A 17,557-nucleotide genomic window follows, 5' to 3' on the forward strand; every position below is an offset into this window, starting at 1 on the left:
TTTTAGAGAACTTTCGGCACATTTACGACCTTGTTCTTCCAACTCTTCTTTGCTGAGTATCCCTTTTCCTGTCATTCTTAAGCTTCCGTTGCATGCCGCCGCGGTTTTCGACCCGCCACCGCAAACTAAGTCAGGGAAAGTGGACCAATTGTAGACGCCGGCACCACCCTCTTCACCCGGTTATCGATTTTCAGTGCACTGGCTCGGCCCATCGAGTCCCTCCCACTTGAGCGTGCTCCTCGCCTGTTGTCAGCCACTTAGATACGACAAGCCGCATCAGTGTAGGCGATGTTATTCGTTTTTGAAGCAAACAAAAGTGACCTCCTATGAACGAGGAGAGCGCTTGATTAGTGTGTTGAGACCACCAAGCGGGTGATCGACCACCCGATGCTTGCGTCGGCGGTTCCGCAAATATGACGTCAGGCGATAGGAATAAAAACATATTGGAATAGTTTTACGTTATAGAGCCCCTACTGTGCGTTAAGCCTTACTCCATTTCCGTTCAATAAATAATTTCTATGGTTTTACTAGCCAAAACTATGATATGATCACGAAGCACGCCACAGCGAGGGTGTCGGAATTAACTTTGACACTTTTGCGGCTTTGACGATCACTCAATGTACGGTACATAGTTGTTTTTGCATTTAGCCCCCACCAAAAATGCCGCCGCCGCGGCCGGGATTTGATCTCGCGTGCTTGGGCTTATCAGCGCAACGCCAAAGTCACTACACCACCACGGCGGGTGGATCATTTATTGTTTACTTTTGAAACACGTTGCTGATATCTACCGTGCTGAATGCAAGTATTTTCATTATTATTTTTCTGTATGCAGCTTACTTAAGTGTCAAAAATCTAAGGACCAAACTCGCAACATTTCTCCAGTTCATGCTGTTCTTCATTGGCCGAACACCTTCAGTAATATATCAGGCAGCACAACGGGTGCTTATGCTTTTGCGTATACTTCAACAGAGTAAACGTACCTTTGTGAATATGATACCTGACCATCAATATGCTGTCCTGACACATAATTTATATTTGTACCCCGATGAAGTCTTTATCTTGACTTTCACAATGTCTTCTTAAGACCATGTGTTGTGAGATCATATATATTGTTTACACGCACATACACACATGCGCACATGTTTATTCCTGATATTGTCCGTACCTCGCTTATACCGCAGACTCCTGCAAGGAAGACAGCTGGACTACGTTCTCGGACCGCGTGTCGTGCACCGAGACTGTGGAACTGGACTGCGGTGGCATGTTTCCCAAGCCTTCCCCAGCGTGCGGTGTCTACAATGATCAGACAGGAGTGTACTTGAACACAATGCCGTTCGACCGCCTAAAGACAGCGGCCAACTCGACGTACGAAGTGCGACTGCATCGCGTGTTTCACGTGCAAGACTGGCTCGCCTTCCGTAACCTGACCTTCCGTTGCCACGTCATTGTGCTTGGGACAGACTGGCGAACTGGCATCTCGCATAAACTATTCGGAGGTTAGTTGCGCTTGCCTGGATGTGCATCGCTTATTTTTTACTACAACGGAAAGGGTTCGGTGGAGAAATTTTCTGAGTATTCTGGCTCACTTGTTTGCTATCGAACATATAATTAATCATTACGTATGTGCGTTTCGGCCATATTGCAGGACCCAGGACAGCTTGCGAAGCACGCCGGATATAGTTCTACATATTCACTACACATTATAATATGTGTTCGATTCTTGTTCTCATTCGCAGCCACAACGTCCATGCAGCGTTCGCTATAGAGCCGCGAACATGCTCTCTAACGAAATAGGATGTTAATTTTCCCGTATACGCAGATTCAGGGTGCTCGCCTGACCCTCCGGAGATCGTGAACGGCTACTACAATGTCAGCGGCGAGGAGACTTGCTGGCGCACGCCGGCCGAGGGATCGGTGACGCGTTACTACTGCCTCGAAGGGTTCGAACTGCGGGGTCCCCGGGAGCTGGTCTGTCACAACGGCGCCTGGGTGGTGCCGGCGCCGCTATTTACCTATTCAAGGAGGCAGCAGACTACAGCAGGTGGAAGGCCCTTAAAGAACATCATCTGCGGTAGGCTCCTCCACTAGAGTAAAACGTATCGGATGCATACAGCAGCGCTCAGACTAACGTGTAACCTGTGCTCAGGCCACGCGTGTTACAGGCTCACGTTGATCGAGAGACGAGGTAGGTGGTGTCATGTGGTCGACATAAACATCGAAGTGGCTGGATGAAAGTCGACAATAGAGAGAGGGGCTTGCCTGAAGTGTTAAATTTATTATGCACGGCACAGATGGTAAGACATTCCACCAAACATCAACAATTACAGATCAAGTTATGTGCGCAACTTGTGTGTATCGCTTCGCGCTGCCGAACGTGGATTATGTTTAGGGACGGTCTGAATGCAGATAGCAAATAAGCCAAACGCACATGCATCCGAGGTCACACGCGTACTAAAGTTGCCTGCATTGTGCCTCTCCGAAAATGACCACCCACCTCACAATAATGGTATTCCTGGTGAGCTTAAAGGAGGCTTGTATAATATAGCTCATGTGCATTCAAGCTAAATATATGAAGCTATGTGAAACATATGCAGGCCGTAGCAGACCCGAACATAAGCGCAGGCGTACTCTAGATCGAGCAATAAATACGCTGTCAAGCTTTGACAATCCCTAAGCGCTGCTTTTTTTCCTGCCCTAGGGAACGTGATTTCGACGGGTCAAATTGGCTCCTATTTGGCAAATGAGCAATCTACCAGCGTCTCCCTGTACAAAGAGCTCATAAAAATAGCTTTCTCAAGAACAAAGATACTAGACAGCATATCTTTTGTTGGTTTGTTTTCTTGCATATGTTCAATGTGCACAAACAAAAATTTATTTCATTTCCGATCCTTCCTTTTCTTTCTTCCCCAGAGATGAGCTGCCAAGCCACCGTTGCATTCAACCGCTTTTTCACTGCCTTGATGACAACACTGCCCGTGCTACTGTCTCTCCACCTTATCCCGTCTTCAGCATAGAGCCACTCCTTTCAAACCTGCCCAGGACATGCTGGATGGAGGCAGACAGAACAGGTGGGACATCAAAGCTAGGTTTCTTGCAAATCGAAGGCGCTTATGAGTGAAGCGCGAAGTTTCTTTTGTACCGATTCTAATAAGTGCTATCTTTTCAATTATCACCACGTCAGTGATCTTAGTTCCTTACGAGCACTTTGTGGTTTGTGTTATTGAATATCCGTCCTCTGTATTCGGTGCTGCTGTTCTGGGGAGGATGCATATCGCTACAAATAAGTATGTCTTACTTTTTTTGATCATCTCACGACAGTTTGCTTTGTGAAAGCTCTTCGCTTTCATTTCGTTATGTCATTTACCATTCCTGCTTTTGGCTGCCAGGATGCAGCTGGCAGTATAGTCAGATAAGTAGGTAAATAAATGAATGAATAAATAAATGCTTAAACAAACAAATCAATTAAATAAATGAAATCTCAAGTTACCTTATGATGAGTGATGAAATCTGACCAAGTGTGGTACATGTATGTTTTCATTTGTCCCCTACTGTTTTTACATTCCATTTGTCATTCCTTGATACGATTGGAGGAGGAGGAATAAACTTTTATTGTAGAACCAGCACTTTATGATGGCCGGGCCTAATATATATTTCTTTATGTAACCATTGTTAAGGAATTGTTAAACTATTCACGGTTGAATGCTTTATTTGTTTTATACCATATAGAATAAGTAAAACAGATTAATTGATAATTGCGTTTTGTTTGATGAAACCTTTCGGTTTGTTCATGATTGTTTAAAAACCAGCGAGAAATATCGCTCCTGTTTATGATTACTCCTGCAGTAATTGCCACACTCGTTAAAAAAATATATCTGCAGTTAATTGAGTTCTCAGCCACATATGTTGCCTTCGTTTCTAAATGCGTGTTTTTCCATCATAGTATCCTGCGAAGTCGAGCGCTTATGGCCGATGTTCAGAAAAGGTCAAGCCGCTTCGCCGTTCTTCTTTTTTTCAGTCACCTGGTATCCGCTCGTGCCTTAGTTTACGTTTGGCCATCAGTTCACCCCGGGACCCGCATGGTTATATGCTGGCTCGTCCGCAAATCTTTATTATTGGCTCCGACGCTGTTGTCAGCAAGGTGGGTGATTTAAGTTTAGCTTCTCGGATCGTTCATTAAACGAGCCCGTCACAGTGCGAGTTGTCTGTGCCGTTGACGTTTTTGCTCTCCGCTGTCAGTGACATTACCTATCCGTGGCTGCTATGCGATTATAATGTTGGTACTACTTTATTGGAGTGAGGATATTTCTTGAGAGTGTTATCTTACCGCTCTTCTCTTCTTTTATTTTCAGTTGGTGATGCAAGTTTTAAGGAGCTTTATTTAGACATCTGTGGAATTCATGACATTGTAGACCTTGGCTGTAAGGCGCTTTCCGCTGTCTGTGAGCGCCCTCGTGTGCATAATGGGTACGAATGCACAAAATCTGACTGCAGCAACTTATATGGCATGACGCGAAGCTGCAGCGTGGAGTTGAAGCATTATGCACAGTCACCTGCGCTACGTGCGGAGAATAAAAACAATCACTTTAGTAGACCAGAGCGTCATTTTTCATTGCCATTGTTTTTTTTATGTCGCCTTATCATTTTTGCAAGAGTTGCGTGTAGCTACAATGACCCAACGTCATTTTTCTCCAGAACACATTCAGGAAGGAAGGTACAGTCTGACACCGGCCCTTCTGGCTGCTGACCTTCTACTACTACTCCGAAAACGTCTACCTCAAACATGGCCTGCACGAAACGAAGTCCTTTCCACCCCCCCCCCCCCCCCATATACCTGATGATAACTGCACTAGGAGTGTAGGAGTGCACAGTACGCGGGGATTCTGCCGATACGAGGACGTTGCGATTCGGTGAATCCGCGCGAATGTTGCAACACCACTGGCTTGCAGCGTTTTCACGATCATACAAACGGCAAACTAGATGCCTCGATTTGTATCTCGTCACTTCTTCCAGCTGCCTTGGAATATGTTAAACCCGATTCTGTCATGCACCACTAATGTCGTCCGCGATTCTGTCCGCGTACTGCACCACTAATGTTGATTTCTGTGAGAGCTGCAATAGCCCGACTGTCATCGATCATTTAAGAATCTCACTATGGAGACTTCCAGAAATTTATTCATGCAAACCAGCAGCATGTGTACATGGTGTTTGACGATCTGAGGCACATGATATCAGGACATAGGATAGGCCATTAAATGCGAAGAAACTTTCATGCACTAGGAAATTGCTCTCAAGCAATCGACTGAGGATTGCCTAATGTCCCATTAGTGTGCATATGCATGTGGTGACTCTAAACAACCGCATTGTGTGGGGATCATCAGATCTGCCACGTTCTCTTCTGTTCTGTTATACACGGGTTGCTGCAGCGAGATTGGGGTAGGGAGTACCTCAGCTGTACCTCAGGGAGTACCTCAGGGAGTACCTCAGCTCTAAATTGTATATTGGAAAAACTAAAGAAAAGGTAGTAATACTAAAACATATAAATGAATGAAAAATAAGGGAGAATAGAGAAATAAAGATAACAACACCGCAGCGCAGAGCTCACTTCACGTCTGTCCATGACGCTAACTGAATGATAAACGGACTTTTCATTCCTAATCCATAGGTGAAAGAGTGCCCTGCGTACCAAACGTATGGTCCAAATACGCAAAAGTACCATTTACACTAAAATCATTAGAGTTTATCTTCATGCATAACTGTAGAGGGCTAATTATTACAAGCTCTGATCTAACCCTATGTCAACTTTTGAAATAGAGACTTTTAAAAATTTGTTCGCATTCTGCTTCACCCTCAATCACTTGCTCACCATGATCCAAGCACTTTCCTGTATTTTAAGAGTGCGATTTGAGGTTCAACCTTGTACAATGCTTATGAAGTTGATTATCAACACTTTGACTACTTAATTTTGGCGGGAAAGTAATAGGGTGATTTGATTTTTTGAACCTAACTAAGCGAACGCGAACGCTGTGGCTAGTGAGAGCTACAGGAGCAACGAAAGCAACCATAAAGAGGCACTCAAGAACACAGAATCGGGCGAATCAGATCGCGTTCACCACGTAGCAATCTAAAGAACGGGTACAGACAAGAAGAGACGACATAGCGCGAATGTGTTGTCTTCTGCTTTGCTATTTATGGTGGGAGGTGTGCCAGTCGCACACACTTGCTTTGCCATTAGTGGGCACGACTGGCGCGTTCGCAGCGTTCCTTGTTTGTTTCGTAGGTCATCGGCCCGATGTTTCTTTTTAGCGGTGCTACCTAACTCGGTCCGTTCAGCTAGTTGACGTTGATGCAGCCTTTTGTCACGACAGTTCCATTGCGGGGTTGTCGTGAAGTACCGCTGAATTAGGTGCCTCACTGCGGCGTAAAAATTAGGAATCTAAACTGAAACTCTAAGGCTTCTTTATATCCCACTCATGATCAGTGCGGATCGCCCAAAATGCATTTAGAATTAGGGGAAAAATTACGGATGTGATCTGATGCGTTTGTACGGTCGTGAATGCCGGTGATCGCTTCAGTAGTCTCTAGATGTGAGCTGCGCGGGAAAAGGAGAGCCGGATAAGTCAGAAGTTCTCATGATTTTCCTGTCTGCGTCCTTAGACATTTTTCAATAGTACTGAATCTTCGCCTAGTAGTGGCTTACTTATGCCACACGACTGAAGCACAATAACAAATAAGTGTACACTTGAAGCGTGGCTAGGTCTTATAATGTAAAACCTATCAGTCTTCAGGAAGATTCCTAAAACGAGGGACCTCTGTTTTTATGTCCTATTTTATTTCGCACCACTGCATTTATTGAAATTAAGCCTTCGACCTATTTGTGCGCTTCTGCAAGTCAGTGGCTGTTTCGACCGTTCCAACGTGTGAGCCACCATCAACGATGACGAGCACATGCTCAGGTACGCTGCCTGAATCAACGCCAATCCAAGCCAGTAATGTGGCAAGCCACCATTGTACTCGTGTTACCACTGACATGGCCTTATTTCTCGATGTAAAAAACCAATCTCAAGAACACCACTGTGATGACGTCCAAATTTTGCTGTTAAGGCGAGATGAACGGCAGCAATGTCCTACAACGTCATTAATTCCCGCGTTGGAAAATGGCTTCCAAATATTTATAGCAGGGGCACGCAACAGTTGTAAAATGTGAATGTCCTCTTCTTTCGGTAGAAAATTGGCAGGAGAAAAAAAAGAGAAAGATGAAGGGCTCAGAGTTTAACTAGACTGACTGACTTTCAGGTTGGCTCTCTGCAGAGGAGGATGGGAAAAGGTGAGGAAAGATGAGGAGACAAGGAGAGAAGACATGAAAGAAACATGTCCGCGGAAACACAGCTAAGCTAACTGGCGGCAGTTTTTGCTTTACAATCTGTTCCAATGCTTTTGAGAAACACTGCAGCTCTATTCTGGCTCATGTCGGCAGCCACGAGGGCCCAAGGATGCTGTTTTTCTTAAGGGGATGGCTATCAAGCCTCTCGAGTGTGGTGCAGAGGACCTTTCTATGTACACTCAAACGTGGAAAATTGCACCGAAGGTGCTGGATCGTCTCTTTGCACCTACAAGCTTCACATTCTCGTGCAAAATTGCCGTTATTTCTACAGCAGCCTCTAAGCCAACTTCTTAATTTATCCTGAAAACTTGTTATAAAATACTAATACTACACGAGCGGCAATGTTCAAGGTACTAGTATAAATGCTACGTGATTCACAGGTGTATATCTGGCTGGTGATGGCAATATTTGGCACGCTATCAAAAGGTGTTCAAACGCCGAAAACTAAACGCAACTTTCGCTTCGCAGTTTACCGTTCAGACACACTAGAAAAATGTGTGTGGGTCCATAGAAGTGCTTAACTGTCATTCAATCAGGCACATGCAGACAACGAAATGAAGTAACTACACCTAAACACAAAATTGCAATTCCAGAAAACAACAAGATTCTCTCATAAGATTCTTGCGTAAGCTACAGCAGTTCTCTGTGTGCTTTCTTTGGCTCTTGTTCTCACTTCTTGCGCAACGAAGTTTCAGGTAAAGCTCACGATTTAGACTGTCTACTAGACAAAAATGCAAGCTTGCGTGTATGTGTTCTTTTTTTAGTTGTTGCAGATAGTATCACCTGCCCTCCTGCCAAATTGTAGGAGTGCCAGCTGAGGTGGCCGGGTTCAGACAGACACGCCAGTAAAGACGTTCCGCTCGAGGGATGCGGTGAAATGCATTCTGTCTGAGTAGCTGGGACGAGCAACGTGGTCTGAGACTTATCCAGATAACTGGACTGGTTTAAGGGATTAAGCACTACAGCGGGTGCGATACGAGCCAAATGCCTTTCCGGAAACCGAAGAGCCTAATGCGCGCACTACGCTAGTAATCTAGGTATTGAAAACTGCATTCGAAAGCGGTTTACGAAAAAGTCATTGTCGTCTGAAAAAGAAAAAAAAAAAACGGAATAACACCACCGCGGAGCTTAGGCGTTCCTTCAGCTGGCGAGGATTATCCACCGTTTTATTGCATTCTTATTTTTTTTTCTATTTATGGAGGATTTGCGCTTAAAGACACCTACTTAATTTAACTCGGGCCTCTGAAGCACACCGAATTTCGCTACGTTAATCCAATTACAACCTCGATGGCTTTACTTTAAGTGCTTTTGTCACAGCTTGCTTTTTAGTAATGATAAGTTTAAACAAAAAAGAACTCTCACTTGTTAATCGCATTGGCTTGTTTCGGAAAATGAGAAACAAACACTAGGATAGAGTGCATTACACTAGGCCGCCGCACCTCGCTGCAGTTGCGTGCTCTCCGCTGTTAAAGCGTACTCAGCAGCAAAATAAACATGCAAGTACTGAGCGTACTGAACGCAAGAGTAACCACCGCGGTACTGCAGGGGCTATGGTGCTCTGCTCCTGAGCCCGAAAGTCGCAGGTTTGATTTGCGGCCACGGTTGCTGCATTCCTTAGGGTCATTTCACCATGGTGAAATGCGAAACACGCTCGTGCAGCGCGATTTCGGTGCACGTTGAGGAACCGAAGCTGGTCCAGGTGAATTCGACGCTCTCCACTGCCCAGTGTTACTTTGAGACGTTAAACCCGCGAATCAATCAACCTGATCCCGACGCATGACTTGCAAAGCACTGGGCCACCGGCTGGCGAGCCCGCCTGTTTACGGCGTACTGCGGTGAGGGCAACGCAGTCATCGCCTCTATGGCGTAGTCTACAAACAGCATATAGCTTTCGCCTTCCCACACGTAAGCAGTGTTAAGTGTTCCTGCCTTACTTTTTCGTTTAGTTCCAAGTGTCTTGAGTAATGAGCGCGAGCGAACACAAGGCAGCGCGGTGGGTAGATTCGGACCAAACTTGAAGTGATACGGAGCAGACTTCTACCGAAAAACCTTGCGAGTGGAAATCATGGCAAATCCGCGCACTGCCGCCGGCTCTTGCGTTTCCTCAATGCCGGAAGCAACTGCTGCAGATGGAAGTGATAACGCTTCCACGTGTTCCAATGACTGGCAACAATCTCAACTATTGCCGCACGCATGGGAGCAGTGACAATGGGCATTGCCATGCCAACGAAGAGTCCGGTCTTCGACACAAAGGGGGAGGTAGGGTGATGGTTCGATGTAGATTTCACAGCGGCGGCGTTATCGTGGTCATCCGCCCACGAAGAGCTGCCCGGGACACATTAGTGGCGGAAGTGCCACTCGTTGCGCAGAACTGCCACGTATCTCGGCGAGTTGGGTTTGAGGCTATCGGCATAGAGAAAGAAAAAAAAAAGCTCGGGAACATGGCACTGTGGTTCTCCTGATAAATCAAGGCAGCGCGTTTCAGAGCTTCGAACCGGGACCGAACATTTTTCGCCCGAGTTCTCCCATCATGAACGGCGAGGAGCCCACAAACATCAAGGTATTGTTGCCCTCTATTTTTTTTTTGCCCCCCGCCCTTTCCTGCTTCGTTAATCAATGACCGAAGTCTCTCATTAGCGTTCTTAATCCCACTGTAGTTTCGGCGCTTAGCCCAAGCCTCCCTTTCCTTGAAGTAGAGGTTTACCTATAATTTACGTTCTCTCAGCACGAATTTTATAATGATGCTTCCGGGCAATGCAATAGTTGCAGCCTCTCTTTTACTTATTGAAAGCAATAAGTGCAGGCGAAGCGAAAATACGTGGAAAAGTAGTCTATATGTTGACACCTTTGAAAACACCTTGCACGCTAAAGCATTAAAAAAGAAGGCAAATGATTGAAAGTGACTGCTGGCACCAAATCCGTGTCCAGGAGGTTTTGGTGTTCTACGGCGTGATTTCTTTCCTGTTTTGCCCTCCGACAGTAAATGACTGAACGGTGACACCAGAGCTTTACGGTGGCCATTTAGAGCTCCGCGTGGGTAGATTGCTCCCCCACGCGTTCGTCCTCGTTCACGTCGTCTCTCTTTCCGTGATTGCTTCCTCCGCGAAGGCCCACAGGGGATCGCCTCATTTTCCAAGAAGCATCAGTGCCCACCAAAGCTCGCGATGTCTTTCAGGCGGGATTGGAACTTCGCGTTGTGAAGTGACCTAGTTGCACTCTTGTCACTAAATCTCAATTTATCGCTGGCAGGCCGTGAATCGAATCAAAGCAAGCAGGGAAAGAACAGGTTTAGCTCGCGCACAAACTAGGTTAGCACGCTCGGCTCTCAGTCGCAGTTTAGTTTGGTCGCCACTGGACCTTTCTCCCGCGAAGACCAGTTGGCGCGGGAGCTAGTGATGCCATTTTTTTCTTCTAGCTTTTGGCTTGGACATTCTATCCGAACGTGAGCGAGTCGGCCCTCGTTTGCGCTGCAGAATACAGAGATGGCGTTTTTCAAGTCACGATAGTGCATTTCAGAGTGCTGTTTTTTTATTCTTTTTCTGCAGACTTTCGAGTATCCCAGTATTCCGAGTATCTAATACATTTTACACGCCCGTAATATTTTCGTGTGCTCTGTTCGTAGTGGGGATATCGTCATCAGTTTAATAGATTGATATACTGTATCTCGCTACTGCGAAAACTTGGGCAAGGACGGGGCACCAAACAAAACGCTTGACAATCATGCGCCATCCTTATCTACATTCCCAATCTGTCTTCGTCGTCGAGATCACCGATAGAAAAACAGACGCATATTCTAAAGGTTCATCTGTCTGCCCGACGTCTTTACGTAAAAGTGTAGTAAAGGCTGCAAGCGCACGGTGATTTCACCGAAAGCCTTTTGTCGTTTAATTAGTGCTTCACTATCCTCTTCGTGTGATCGTAACGAGTTCATGTTAATTTACTACAGCAGCGTCTATGTTCTCAAGAATTTAAATTCAATCATCAGTATTGCAGAGAAATTCTTTTTGATTACTATTTCCGCGGTAGGGCTACCATTGTTTCCTTTTCATTTTTTTTAGGTCTTTCGTGTACACACCTTGGACAGTGTTATCATGTAGTAGTGAGTCTTTCTTGATGCGTAAATGTGCTTTATTTTGTAAATAACTTTACTTCCACAACATTGTTATTTATTATAAGACAGGAACAATGCTCTGATTGATGATGCTTTTTCATAACCTATAGCATTTATGTTTGTTCACACAAATACACAGGTTGCCTGTGCCATTTCTGATTGCACCATCAACTAGCTTTTGTGTATTGGTCGGACGTATAGTGGCATTTCTGTCACTGTAGATTGACGAAATAAAATTAAGTGATCAAGCAAACTGCTTGCGCACGAAGTTACGATACTATGGGTCAGGTGCTGTCGCACTAAAAGTTCTGACCTGCACCAAAATGCAGTCAAATTTGTGACGCCACAGTGACGACATCGGCGCTATACAAAATTCAAGTCTGGCTTTATTTCCTCTTGTAACAGTCACCAAATTTCAGCCAGAGAAACGCGAATACAGTGTCGTGTTATTACCACTCTTAATTATCTCGTTAGAATCTCGTAAAGATATGTAATATAGAATTTATTATTTTTCATTTGCGGGCGGCTATGACCTCCTTCAATAGAACCCTCTGTGCAGTGGTGCGAAAGGCACGCGTTCTGGAAAGCAAGCATTTCTTGTAGTGCATTTGCAAAGGAAGTGGAAAAATACATGTTTCAGCGTCACCGAATCGCGTGGTTTTTTGCCTTCAGTTTTCTGCCCCAAATGGCAAACACGTGACCAGTGCACGCTTCCGCGGGTTGGGATTTCTTTGTTAACATGAAATAAGCGCTCTCTCTTTCTTGTTCCTCTCTACTGAAGCGAAAACGGGTTCCCCTTGTGTTGCTGGAGCGCAAATCCAATGACGCCATTTTTCACGTCCGTTTTTGTGCTCAGATCATTGAGAGCGCGCATGCAGGAAGTTTGCTTATTCCGCGGTAAAAGCATTTGTTGTATATCCAATTTGGGTTTTCGAATGCGTAAGTATATACACAAGATCTCACGCTTGATTATCATTCTGAGCTTTCGCAGGCTGCATGTGCAGGAGTAATCAATCATTCGATTTTTTTTTTCAAATGTGCTCTTGCCAGCTAAATTTTAAACAGTGTGGCTGCTTTCCCGACACCTCGCGCTTTGTTTCCGTTGAGTCATTGCTTCTCGCAAGTAAATCCGCAAGCGCAAGATAAATTATTTCCTTTCTCCTTTCGTTCATCAGATAATAATTTTAGAGTCGCTGTAGAGGAAAGTACAGTTATTTGCCAAATGGGCGACAGTGCCATCATTTTTAATCAAAATTTGTCGCCATCCACGAATACTTATGACGGAAACGTTAGAGAAAATAGAAACATGACAAAAGTGTAGGTGTATTAACGGTTCGGCTTCCTATATACCTAATAAAAGTCGGGCGTTGCGGTTTCATTGCTTCGCATTATATATATATATATATATATATATATATATATATATATATATATATATATATAAAATCAGGATTCCAAGCAGATTTGGCTTACATCGCGCCTCTTTCGGTGCTACCATTGTTTCAATGCTTTCCCTAATATTTCCACTTACGGCAAAACAATAATTACCCGCTACTATTTCTCTTTTCCAGTGGCCTCTCCGAGTAAAAACGAATGGTTGCTTGCTAGAGTGTCTTTCTTTTTCTTTCGCATCCAAATTTCCGCGCTACACCAAAGCCTATTTTTTAAGACGTTTAACCTACAGCTGCTAATTCCGCAGTTTGTATAGAGGACGAGCTCAATGCAGTTACCCGTGATTTATGGTCTAATTACCGAGACCTGCTTTGAACTCGGGGCAACGTATAGCAGCAAGGCATTGTACCATGACCACAAGAGAAACGAGCTTCATCGAAATGAAGCAGTTAACAAGGAAATATAGAGAAATGCGCGACACGGCCTTGCATATATACCTGAAGCAGTTTTATTAGAGCTTCCGAAGCGTAAATGGCCGGTAGCAGAGCAATATTAATCTTGCTCGACCATTAGAGGTTAATGGTTTCAGTATAGTGTCATGTATCTCCTGCTGAGCCTCTTGCTCATTTTGTAGGTGGATACTTTGTCGATGGATACTCGCAGCTATAAAGACACTTGGAGAGCCTTAATTGGGAACTGCGCTACTGGTCTCTCCCATTTCCTCTTCGCTGTAGAAGTATTTAACGCTGCGGATAGGTCACTTTCGTTTATATTGGGCTGCCAACATCGTTACAGGAGGAGGAGGAAATAAAGAGAGAAGGCAGGAATGTTACGCATAAGTGTAATAAGGGCTCATTCATGCTGACGAGACCTAGAGGTCGCGCAACATAGTTGGTCGCAATTGGTCGCTTTTCTCGAAAGCGACTGTTTTTGGGTCAGCCGCTCGCTGCTCGATGTTTAAAAAAGCTATTGAACCAATCAACGGTGCAGGAGCAGGACACGCTGACGATTATTTTACGCTGCAGTGGTGGCGCAAGACAGATGTGAACTGCATTATCGCTATACATTTCGGTGTGGCAACGGGCAGGCCGCGTTTGCCGGTGTGAACATCGGTCGCCGCGAACGGCTCCATGGTCTTCAGTTGCGGTCGGTCTCTTCAATCGCCGTTGTGAATGCACCTTCAAGGTGAAAGCAGGGAAATTAATCAGATGGAAATGTCTGACTTTCTACACTGCGCTGGGGGAGGACAAAAGCGAGAAGATGAAGGGTAGAGCAAGAGTGCAACACCATCAGGGTCACTGTAATACGGGGGTGGAATCAAACAACCGAGGAAACCTAAGCACTTCATATGAGTTGTGTATGTGAAAGCATTAGTGTTCAATTGAGTGTGCCGCTGAGTGGTCCTTCGAGGTTTGCGCTCCGTGTAAGGTTTTCTAGTTTTGCTGCAGGGTATGTGATCGAGTTTCGCGATTAAATTGGTGCGGGTTATGTTTGTGTACAGTTTCTACGATAGCATGTTCGCTCTAGACTGGTATGATTTGGACGATATTGCTGAGAATTCACGGATGCCGCATGCCACCGACGTCCTGCACGACAACATACGGAGGAAGCAGCAGCTGTCACTAATGGGGCATCGACACGACGCCTCGCGGCGTCCCGTCCGCCGTGTCTGCTCCGTCGATGCGCGCTGGTGACGTGGCGTCGCGGCGATGCCCTCTCCCCTCGCGCCACATGGAGAACGCCATCGGAGCAGCAGGTGTTCCGTTTCTGCCGATATGCTTCGTCGAGGCGCGATCGAGCATGTGGTTCCGCTGCTACAGACGTCGCCGACTTTTTCACTCAATGTGCTATTTGGCGCTTTCGCATCTAAAACGCGTTAAGTATGAAGTCGTTCCAAGTGCGCCATTTTAGGTGCGAACAATCGGTGACAAATGGGTTAATAAAATGCCCCCCCCCCTCAGCTGAGTGCTTTCTACAAGTTCTACAGCAACCGCACTAATGGTATGGGGTTATGCTTGTCTGTATCTGCGGAGATCAATGTGGCTGTTCAAAGAGCGCATGCTCTGCTAGTGTGGCAATTCATTTTTCCTCTGCAAATTAGCAAATGCTGAAAGGCTATGTGGCAAATGGAGAGGAAATTGTAACAAGCCCCCTCCCCCCCCCCCCCCCCCCCTTAATCAAATGCGTAGATTACGGGCCCGTTCGCCCTTATTTTGTCTCACACTTTTCCTCTACAATTCAGATTCTGCTGCGAATTTTTTAAACTGTATCAGAGAGCTTTAGTCACCTATAACGGTGATGGCTACTGAAATTGTATTTTCTGAAATTTCATTAAAAGGAAAAAGAATTCTAGGATTAGAAGAAACGTCACAGGTTCGAAATATGTAGAAGGGAGTTCGCTAAATAAAATATATTAATTTCATGCATTCTAAGACAAACTGTAGCATACGCTGACGAAAGGCGAGGAAAAGTTACACCAAACACTCTACTGAGCCTCAACATACACGCTGGCTCATCGGCTGAGTTCCAAACACGTACACGACGCTGCGGAGTTGTCTGCTATGAGGAGGCCTACAGATGAAGAAAATGAGAATGTTACGCACATAATGCACTCACAGACACACTAGAGTCAAAAGCGAGCTTCGTCGCGCAAGATGCGGAAGGCTTAGCATAACGCACATTTTAGACAACAAGCGTACATAAACGCAAATCGTGAAAGTTGGTTTCGCCTACATAACTCACATTCGCTGAATTATGGAGGAGGAACAACTCCTTTTTCCCGTTTACACATACAATTCACTCGCAAGTGGTCCACATTAAATGAATTCAGTGTTCAGAAATGCAAGTACGAAAAACCGCTACAAGTTGGGGCCGACGACAGTTCGCAGTCTTTTGCTTTCATTATGTGTGCGCATGCGCTAACTGATCGAGGATGGGCTCCAGGCTACACGTAATAGCTGCAGCCCTTCGCCCGTTGGACGCGGCGTGCAAATAATGGACCGAGCGACAAAGTGCCGGCGTTCGCCGCTTGAACTGGGTCTCTGTTCTCATCGGTCGATAATGTGTCACGATTTTCGTTTGCCAGAACGGAGCGCCTGAAAGTTTGATGTTAGCCTGCATTTGCAGTTTCGTCCATTTGTATAGACATAACTTTGGTGACTTAGCAATGTGCTGCAATGCAGCTATGATAGCGCTTTACATGCGTGTTCTTTCCAAAACTAAGTAGTGCGCTTCGCGCCGCCAGCGCATGGCCAATGCGGAATGCCGTGGCGCCACCTCGTAGATAGAAATCAAAGTGGTCTCATGGCATCTGGGGCGTCTTTGTCAGGCTTAGCGACGTGGAAACATGCAAATTATGTCAGCAACACCAGCAAAACTTCGCTACCATTTTGTCAACAAAGTGGGATGACCAGTCTAAGTGAAGGCTGTCTTTACAATTTAGTTCTGCTTGTTGATACGAAGAGCCATGACGAAGAGTCAGTAAGTAGCAAGGTGAATTAGGGTCGAGGCGTTCCTGGGCGCCGCCGGGTTATACTAATTACGCATTCCACGCAAATCCCGCAAAGCTCAATCTGAACTCGACGTGTGTGGGCAAACGAAAATGCCCTTCGTAGATATGCTCAACTTTACCTATTTATTCTTTCTTTATATGTTTTTTTACAGCGTACGCTATACTAAATTGCTAAAATTACGTGGTTTTGCGTGCCAACAGCATGATTTCATTGTGAGGCACGCCGTTGTGGGGGACTCCGAAACAATTTGAACCACCTGGGATTATTTAACGTGCACATAAATCTAAGTACGTGGGTGTTTTCCCATTTCTTGCAGCTACATATGTGCATTATCAACTTTGTTGTGTCGCGTTAGTGTCATGCTCAAATTAGAACCATAAATGAACTGCATGTTCACAATTGTGTCGCTATTAAGGCTTTACACCAGCCGTTGAGCAGAATGTGGCAGGTCACTCCTGTAGTACCTCCATGTGCTCTCTAGTTAACCTTTGCGTCACAATATGTCGCTACTAGTATTCTGTCTGCCGTACACCTCTCCAAAAAACCGGAACGTGATTCGACACACATCTCGTCTGACTTCAGAAAGCGGTTGTGCGCTGCAAAACTGGGAACACTGATCTGTAATTGGTAACAATGGATGAACTTTGGGTAATAACATTAGGTAACATTGTGTAATAGATAGACATTAGGGTAATAGGGTAATAACATCAGGTAACGATAGGTAACATCACGTAACAATAGGGTAACGTTGGGTAATAACATCAGGTAACAATGGGTAATAGGTAGACAATAGGGTAATAGCTACGTAGGTTAAGGAGATGGTTCAATTTAACCAGAGGTCCGTGGTTTCCTCCTTCTCGCTACTTGACAGAATTGGCAAAAACAAATCGCGAACGCAAATGGGTACGCCGAGAATGAAGGAGATCAGAGGGTTCGGTGCTCTCACCACCCCTTGACTTTTACAGAACTCATTTGCGTATATATATTTCTCATTATTGTCATGCATTAAGTCATGGAAAAGTACAGCCTTGTGCAGCCATCTGCCAGCACGCTGGTTGGCTCTAATGGTATACGGTAACTGTGTTGGGAAGACGCTGGTCGCAGAAAAGGTCTATAAAGTCTGCATTACAAGTGTATGCTGGAATTCCTGCTTTTTATAAT

At 45.3% G+C, this 17,557-nt stretch overlaps 1 protein-coding gene across 3 annotated transcripts in view; it reads left to right on the forward strand.

Annotated features, from left to right (window-relative positions):
- Window positions 1-17,557, forward strand: part of LOC126531017 (uncharacterized) — an 88,858-nt gene that overhangs the window by 44,547 nt on the left and 26,754 nt on the right. Inside the window, exons 3-7 of one of the 3 annotated variants that reach the window (XM_050178377.3) lie at window positions 1,182-1,496; window positions 1,820-2,071; window positions 2,911-3,068; window positions 4,016-4,138; window positions 4,350-4,589. In XM_050178377.3, the coding sequence (XP_050034334.1) occupies window positions 1,182-1,496; window positions 1,820-2,071; window positions 2,911-3,014 (671 nt within the window). In that variant the 3' untranslated portion in view covers window positions 3,015-3,068; window positions 4,016-4,138; window positions 4,350-4,589. Of the gene's footprint in view, window positions 1-1,181; window positions 1,497-1,819; window positions 2,072-2,910; window positions 3,069-4,015; window positions 4,139-4,349; window positions 4,590-17,557 lie in introns of those variants that run through there. The other 2 variants (XM_055070911.2, XM_055070912.1) reach the window with 2 other exon arrangements.

The sequence above is a fragment of the Dermacentor andersoni genome, chromosome 5 (assembly GCF_023375885.2).
Source record: "Dermacentor andersoni chromosome 5, qqDerAnde1_hic_scaffold, whole genome shotgun sequence".
NCBI lineage: Eukaryota > Metazoa > Arthropoda > Arachnida > Ixodida > Ixodidae > Dermacentor > Dermacentor andersoni.